The 8,721-nt window shown below is 40.0% G+C and overlaps 1 protein-coding gene across 1 annotated transcript in view; it reads left to right on the plus strand.

Moving 5' to 3' along the window:
- LOC138258979 (protein SSUH2 homolog) overlaps window positions 1-7,983 on the plus strand; it is a 257,887-nt gene extending 249,904 nt beyond the window's left edge. Inside the window, exon 13 of the mRNA XM_069206339.1 lies at window positions 2,680-7,983. Coding sequence (XP_069062440.1) covers window positions 2,680-2,820 — 141 coding nt within the window. The 3' untranslated portion in view covers window positions 2,821-7,983. The remainder of the gene's footprint in view (window positions 1-2,679) is intronic.
- The last annotated feature ends 738 nt before the right edge of the window (window positions 7,984-8,721 follow it).

Genomic DNA, 8,721 nt, shown 5'->3' on the forward strand with positions numbered 1-8,721 from the left:
TATTGAGAACTCCAGTGCTGAAGTAGGCTAAACAGTGTGATATAAAAATAAAACAAGACCGTAGAACTGGTTATTTGAAAAATAACAGTACGAAGCCAAATAAAAAGCATGTAGAGCAAAGTGCACAGAGGCTCTAAGCTGCGAGCAAAGGAATAAAATACATCCAGGGCAAAATGCACAAAGGCCTAAAGCCTGAAGCTAATGTGCAAAGGATACGTAAAACTGACCACACTACAAGATGACTGGCTGGTAAAGGCAAAGACCAAACAAAAATGCCAAAGGGACATCCAAACGATGATCACGACCTTAGAGAGACCAGGTTTTTCCATTAAACAACAAGGAGCCATCTCCATTACTAGAAGAAGAAAATGTTTTCCTAGGAGCAAGACTGAATTCAAAGACACCTGGATCATACCAGATTTAGAAGAGGGTAGAGACGATTGTGGAACAAACTCGCATATACCAAAGGGAGCGCACTCTGACAGTGGGGACAGTCATCAAGCTAATGGGCATGATGACATAATTCATTCCACTCATAACACATGCAAGAGTACACATTTGCTAATTCCAAGAATGGTTATGCAACAACTGGTCACAGGACTCTGGGAGTTGGGAAGATCTAGTGGTTGTATCAGGAAAGATACAAAAAGAAGTAAAATGGTGGACATCAAAGAAAATAACATGAGGGAAACCATTCAAGACACCTTCCCCAACCATCACAACAGATGCATCCCACAAGAGTTGGGGAGCACATACAGGCAACCTGAAGATACGAGGCCAGTGGAACAACAGATGTAATAAAACACATCAATTTCCTGGAAATGAAAACCGTGTTCCCAGCCCTGAAGGCCTTTCAGGCAAACATAACAGAAACAACTGTACTGCTACAAACCAACAATACCACACCAGTGTTTAACCTGAACCAACAGGGAGGCACAAAGTCTTTCACCCTGAGCAGGGACATCTTAAGGGTTTTTGGGGCCCCTAGGCTAAATGGATTTTTGGGCCCCAGACAGGTTTGTATTTATGGTCCAATTTCAGCTTTCAAGCCCTCTTTGGTTCGGTCACTGACAGTGCACAGGCATACTCGTCCAAATTCTGTTCAGGGATATAGTGCCTTGTGTTTTCAATATTGTAACACAGCAGCAGCTCACTAATATTACTGCAAATAATCTCTGTGACACCCTCCCATTTCTCATATGTGAGGTCCTGTTTTGATCAAAAAGAGCCTTTTTTTAATGGATGTTGCATGAAACATAAACAGAAAATTTCTCAGCGAAATGTCTAATAGACTCACACATCACCCACATTAAAAATAAATTAAACGGTATTTCAAATAATCTGTTCAAATAATTTTTCACGTAATCAGGGCAAGCTCTCTGCAGAACAAAGCTATCTCTATCAGGGGGCCACCTCAAAGGTGCCTATGCCTTAAAAAGTCTCTGACCATGAGTAAGTTAGCCCAGGAAATATGGCAATGGGCAATCCCAAGAAGAATCAACTTAAACCACCCACCTTCCAGGAAAAGAGGACACGAAGCTGGACAGACTGAGCAGACAAGAAAGCAGCTCATATGAATGGGAACTAAAACAGGAAATCTTCAGAGCCTTGGGCATGCCAGCGATCTATCTGTTCGCAACAGTAGAAAAAAAAAATGCCACCTCTTCACCTCGAGGTCTCGACACCACCAGTCAGAAGGGAATGCCCTGTCACTAAACTGGTCGGGTAGATTTGATTGTGTCTTTCCACTAATTCCCCTAATTTCCGAGGTACTGGAGGAAGCCAGACAACCTGGGAGAGACCACATCCTAATAGCCCCACAAAGGGCCAGCCGGACTTGGTATTCAGACCTACTAGACTGGCCAAGTGACAAATGATCGAGATCAGGGAGGAACAGAACCTCCTTACAATACAGAGGGGGAAGTTTTTCATCCAGAGCCAGCGAAACATTCTAGCAGCTGGAAGCATGAATACATAGTCTGGACACCTACATATACCACGTAGAACTATGGAAATATTAAAGGAGGCAAGAAAACCTACCTCAAGGCAATGCTATGCAGTAAAATGGCGAAGGTATCTCCATTGCTGCACAAAGAACAAGACTATGGAAACAATAACAAAATAGGAAAGTGTACTGATATACCTCTCCCATCTGTTGTAACATGTCACACTCAGATCCTTCAAATGTATCCAGATACGCACATTTGCTCTGCATTCCTTTGAGTTTAATTATTCTTGTTGCTACAGATCTCATTTTTGGTTTACAATTTAGTTTGGGCTTTTTAGGCATATAGAGACATGGAAATAACATTGCATGTTTTTGGCCAGAATGTAAGCCCTTTGTGGTCTGTGAATTCTCGATTTCAGATGATAGTCTGTGCAGTTACTTTATGATGATTTAAGCCTGTTACAGACTGGAATGTTACAGAATATTAGCGACCAATCATAATGTTTACATGTGGCCACGTATGTGTTCTTCCTTGACACTGTAATCTTTACCTTCTGTTCATTGAGCTTGTAATCGACTGATGTGCAGTCCATCTGAGATGTTGTGATCCCTTGATGGTTCTACGAGATCATACGTTTTTTGTGTTTTTGTACTTAAAGCCTGTGTTGGGAAGTTGATTACCTTTTTATTTTTATTTTTGCTTGATATTTATGTACCGTTTTCTTTTCCAGAAACACACAATCGAGTTGATTCCACTCACTAAAGTCAACTACTCCTGGAAAGGGAATCCCAACTCCTACTTTGTCTATGGAGTGGAGAACAAGGTTTTTACCGACAGCTACCCTGCGACGTGCTGCTGCGCCGTCATGTGAACTGGACAGCGCCTGAATGAGCCTGTGAATGTATATAACATCACTACTAGTAGTAGAGTAACCTGTTTACAGTAGGTCTCAGCCTATACCCAAAAAATATTAACTTCTACGTATTCTGAGGCCTTATTATTATTTTTTTTTTACATTTTATTTTGCCTCCACCAAGGCACTTTTATTGGAATTGTAAATCCACACTGCTTTAGACTTTTGGATTTTAAAAGAAAAAGGTATCTAGAACGAATAATGATTGCAGGACATGTTGTATAGCATCTAAAGCTGATCTCTGAATCAGAGGGACTTCAAAGCATTTTTGCCTATGCAAGTGGGATTAATAGTTCATGAAAATCCCTATAGTTGCGGGTTTACTGAAAAAATGTAGCAATGGTTGAAAACTCGTAGCCCTCAACCTAACCAATAATAAAGGTGCTTAATTGGGAAGAAAGAAGAAATGCAAAGAATGTTTCTTAAGTCGTTAAAATCGTTTTTAATCAAAACTGATGTTTTTTTAAAAAATTTTTAGTGGTTTGCCTTCAAGACATAAAATCCTTAATAGATTTTTTTGGGGAAAAATGAAAATGTAGCATTGATTAGTTTACCATGAACTGTAGGACAACCACTGATTGAGAGCACCAATAGAGTGACTCATATACAAATAGCATATCTAGGCACGTAGTTTGAAAGCTGAAAGTACAACCAAGACACTGTGAACTATAGACCAGGTGATTCTAATTTGAGCCTTGTCAAGGTCTTTGTTTCGACTGGCTCCTAGTTCTCCGTAAACTTAGTTCGAAATTGGAATCCAGCTATAATGCTGTAGACCAGTGCGGTTTCGTGGAGGTCAGATGGAGGTTTTAGTCTCTACATTTCCCCATCAGAGAAATTACTTCACCAAAGTGTGGGTGGATACCGTACTGGTCACATCACCTTGTAATCTCCCACTGGCTAAACTTTTTTTTTTTTTTTTTTTTTTTTTTTTTAATTAAGGTTGAGGTTGTTAACCTACATTCTTCTATCGGTTTTTACTATTACGAGAGATTTACCTTTTTGAGATGTCACCAGGTGAGGAATGTATACCGTATGTAAGCCCTTCGCTGAAGATATATCCTGCTTTAGAGCTAGTAAATGGTGGTGTGTGTATTTTCGATTGTTGTAATTTTTTTTATAAACGTTATTAAATTCTTATTGTCCGTTTTGATGGCGAGTTGGAACCAGTCTTTCTGACCCCCAGATGCCTTGATTAATATTCTACTGCACCGTGGTGTGCCTTTAATTTTTCAATTGTACTAGTTATCATGGGATTTTTTATGTTGGCAATTTTTCAGAAGTGTTTTCACTTGACATTCACCCTGATACTTGTCGATTTAAGAGATAAGCCTGCTAGTACATGCTGTTTAGATTATCTGTTGGCATGTGTAGTGGGCCAACAGGATTAGTCCCAGTCAATTTTTGATGTAAGATCTGCAACAGCATCAGACCAGCAGATGCCTTATGTTACTCACAAAATGTTGTTTGTTTTGCATCTGCAACGAGTCACCCTCAGTATGGCTTCTGATAGTCAATTACTTGCCTTGACAGTCTTGAAAGGAAAAATATGCTTTCTGCCTCCTTTCCAACTTGGGATAAAACTGCTCTACCTCTGAGATCTGAATTTTTCCTGTCCTCAGATTCCAGTGAAGTCCCAGCAGTTTCCTGGGATTATGTTAATGTTCTTACAGGATTCAGCTTTGAATAGAGATGTGGTATTGGGTTTTACCACTAAACGATAGTCTTGCTTCGAAGTATGAGGTATCGACAGGAAATAAAATTGCATTCTTTACCTAAGTTCTTGGCACTTGCTTCTTTAGTGTGTCTTCCACTTTTTGTCCTGGCTTTGCGTTTGTTCTGGTCATTTGATTCTGGTCTTTTCGAGATGGAAACTAGTGCACACTCACTTGGTGTCTTTATGCACATTTAAGGGATGTGGCAGTTTAGAGAACGGTTTAATGTGGACTAATCTGCTTTCCGACATTTGTTGATCTGGGTGATAAGTTGCTTTGAAACCATCTCTTCTGGCTGGTGCTAGCATGTGCACCCCCAAGGTTGACAAGTGTGAAATCGCAAACCACTGACTTGTGTTTGCCTTTTAAGATCCCCTTCCTCTTTCATGACCACCTGTTCCCACTACTGTTTGCTATAGGTTGGTTCTCTGGAATACTGTACCATGCTTTGATTTGTAGTTTATATTGTGTGCAAAGGAATTTTCTCTTCAAGTTTGTGTGCTTTTGTGTTTTGGAACTTTAATTCTTTTTTCACCTTTGCAAAATTCTACTAAAGCAATTTATTTTTTCATGGTGGAATTTTATGCTGCATGAAGTTAAAAACTAGTCCCATCTTCAGTTTATATAAATTTAATTCATAAGCAGCTTCATGTGATCCAGTAATCTGCAAAGATTTAATTCCACATATGAATCCAAATATTTTAATGTTCATATCGAATGCTTCTTTGAGGACTGCAGTCCACCTTATTGTCAGCGATTGGTCCGCACATTGTATAGACTTAACTTGCATTCTGAAAACACTTCTGTATACTATTGTGCTTTTGCCTTTCATTTGGTCTTTGTGTTGTATGCACTTGTTTTCATTGGCTGACGAGACTGATCTAGCAGACTGTTTTTCGGCTGACCGGCAAGGAGCAGTCCACATGTGCTCTGCTACTACTTTGGTGCTACCTCAAAATCTCTAGCAATGGACTGTTAAACAAGAGTGTGGTTCCTCCTGTGTGTACATTGATAACAAATTAAATAACAGGGGGCCAGATATACCTAGCTTTTTTTTTTCTTGTCAAACGGCCTGATCTGCAGAATTGGCCATATGCGACAAGGCAAAAACCATTTTGGTTTGTACAAACCCTATTTTGCGATTCAATAATCTGTTTACCGAATCGCAAAATAGGTTTGCGAGTTGCTATTTGGAAGGGGGCGTGCTGAGGACGACCCTTCCAAATAGTGAGTTGCAGTGGTATGCAAGATTGTTTTGCAACTGTGAATGCGGTTGCAAAACAGTCGCAGTTACCACCAACTTCAAGTCGGTGGTAACCCATTTGCAAATGGGAAGCCCCCCGTTTCCCCCCCCCCCCCTTCCATGAATGGGGGTGCCAACATTTTTTCAGAGCAGGCAGTGGTCTGTTGGACCACTGCCTACTATGACCTCGTGGGAGGTCTGTACTGATTTTGGAGCCTGAATAATTTTTCTGCACCCATGGCATGGTCTAGCAAGGTATAAGATGCTAAACATGCATGGAGGTGACCTCTGTGCTCTGCTGCTAAATAGTGTCAAACATTCAAATTCATGCTGGTGTCACTACTAGGTCTAATTGTTTTTGAGGGTTGGTGTTAAAGAAGAGTAATCCTATGGTTTCTCGAAGACTGTTTATTTCACTCTTCTTCATTCCTCGCATGCAGGTCCTGCATCTTTGTCTGGCATGTTGGCTGGTTTGCTGGCCAATTATTAAGATGGTGCAGCAGACTTGTGTTCATTGTGTAGTTTAAACCCTGGTAGACTTTGGTCTGGGGACACTTGCTGTCACAGGGTCGGGCAACATGTCCGCAAATTCATTGACTATGAATCTTTTGGTAGTTGTATGGTATTATCCACCATAACCTGTGATATTTTCATGCAGTTGTGAATGTTAGTCCTAATGCTCCTCCTCTGGTATTACATCATGGCTGTTTCTGGTCTGGCAATCCTACCTTAATTAAAAGGAGTGTTCTCTGACCTCTGTTAATTGTGTTTTTTGCGACTTCCGGTCTTGCTGTGGATATCAAAGCTGATTTTCAAAGTGCAAATGAATTTGTCGGACTCCTCCTGTCCATGCCTGTGGAATTCTGTTTGATTAATTTGTGGAATTCTGTTTGGTTCATTCAACCTTAGAGTATGTTCTTGGGTAATGTCTTCTGTCTTGACTGATTTATTCACTTGTTCTCAGCTCAGTCTGTGATCCTATATGCCTTATCTGTTAAAATGGTGGTGAGGGTGAACCTGGGACCTGTCGGCGCTCTGACACAATTGTAATGTAACAGGCGATGATGCGACGAGAAGTGTAACAGTGTGCCTTCCAAGAAGCAACCCCTGTAATAAGTTTTCAGAATCTTTACGTTTTCAGAATCCTTAAAATGTGACAATATCCAATATGGAGTTGGTTCTGATGCCCTACTATTTCACAAGGAACCTGGTGCCAGACCGTTTCAACACATAGCTCAGCGCAGTGTATTTGTTTGTATTCTGAATGACATTATAATCTCGACTTTGACAATTGTCAGTGCGTTTTGTAGGGTTTTTTCACATATCCATATTTTAATGCTTTTTTATGTGTTTAAAACGTTTTAGGATTTTTTCTATTGCCATTCACCATCAAATTGACATTTCTCCTCTTTTGTAAACACCAGACTACCAGTTACTATACCAGCTCTAAAATCATTAAAGAATAATTTGATCAAGTTTTTAAGGAATTACTTAATACAGTTTTGCTGCACAAATAGGCTTTTAGGGTACACAGAGCTGGCAGTTCTTTTCATTGTTGGCCTCATGACAAATTGTCTAAAATTAGATGCAAAGTGGCTTAAGAATGGGTTAGTGAAAACTATCCCTGAATAAACAGAATTTTGTAAACTGAAAGTATTTTTTGCTTGCCCTCTTAAAACCATTTGGTCTGAAAATTCATTCCAGGTGAAGTGAAGGACTGTTTAAAAAGATTGTCGAACTGAGTATTCTGTGCCCATTACAGACTGATCTAGCTGTATAGCTGCTCACTGAGCAGGCAGGCTGTGCAGACAAAATGATGCGAGGAACTGTTGAGGTCCTAAAGTTTTATTTGTTGAACTGTACCAAAACGGTGTGTACCTCAAATGAGTGGTATGTAAGACCTGCTCTCTTTTTCATAGTCTTTAACTGTAGCCACAAGACTTCTGAATTTAATATATGTGTGTACTAATGCAATCATCAGTAAAAGGTTATTATGCATGTTAACATTTGTCAGCTCTGTCCTATATAGTTATTCTAGAGGACATGTGATATATTAGTTGTGCCTGTCTATACTATCCTTTGTAACCTGCATTTTGCATAAACCGCATACTGCATTAATATGAAATAAAGAATCTGTGAGGAGCAAGTAATTTTGTTTTTGAAGCTACAGTGTTGTATTTTATTTTTAAGGGTTTCTTCTCACACCGTGCCGATGGGTGTGGAAGCCTTTCGCAAGTCATTTTGGAGTGAATGTATGCAACCTACTGTGGGAGGTGGTGACCAGTGTAGGTTCTGGACTCTTTACACTGAAATTACTACCTGCAATACTACATATACAGTATTAAAACCCTTTAGTAAGGCCGCAGAGGAGATGGTGATGCACACCAATCCTTCGTTCAAAAATATGTTCCAATTTATAGTTTAACTTCTGTTTTAATACACTTGTTAGAAATGGGGTTTCTGGTTGGCTGGGGTATGCACCTAAGCCAGGCAGAACCCACCCACTCTTGTCAGGACAAGGGAGTTCACGTCTAAGATAACCCCTGCTCTCCCCCTTGGTAGCTTGGCATGAGCAGTCAGGCCTATCCTGGAGGCAATGTGTAAATCGTTTGCACAACATACACAATACATGTGACACAACATATAGTCCACAAGGTAAACACAACACTGAGCTACGTAAAACTACACTGTATTGCACAAAACATAATTAGACCACACATTACATATCAGAAATACCCTGCTACCTTAGCAGTTGTCAGAACGTTACATAGGTTACTAATACTCTGCAAGAATAAGTAGTAGTCTCATTAGAACGTGTAAGTACTCAGGAGTCTGCAACACAGGCAGTAGTCAGGAATCGCATTATTACACAAACGCACTTGTCATAGAAATATCATACAT

This window comes from Pleurodeles waltl, chromosome 9 (assembly GCF_031143425.1).
Source record: "Pleurodeles waltl isolate 20211129_DDA chromosome 9, aPleWal1.hap1.20221129, whole genome shotgun sequence".
NCBI classification, from domain to species: domain Eukaryota; kingdom Metazoa; phylum Chordata; class Amphibia; order Caudata; family Salamandridae; genus Pleurodeles; species Pleurodeles waltl.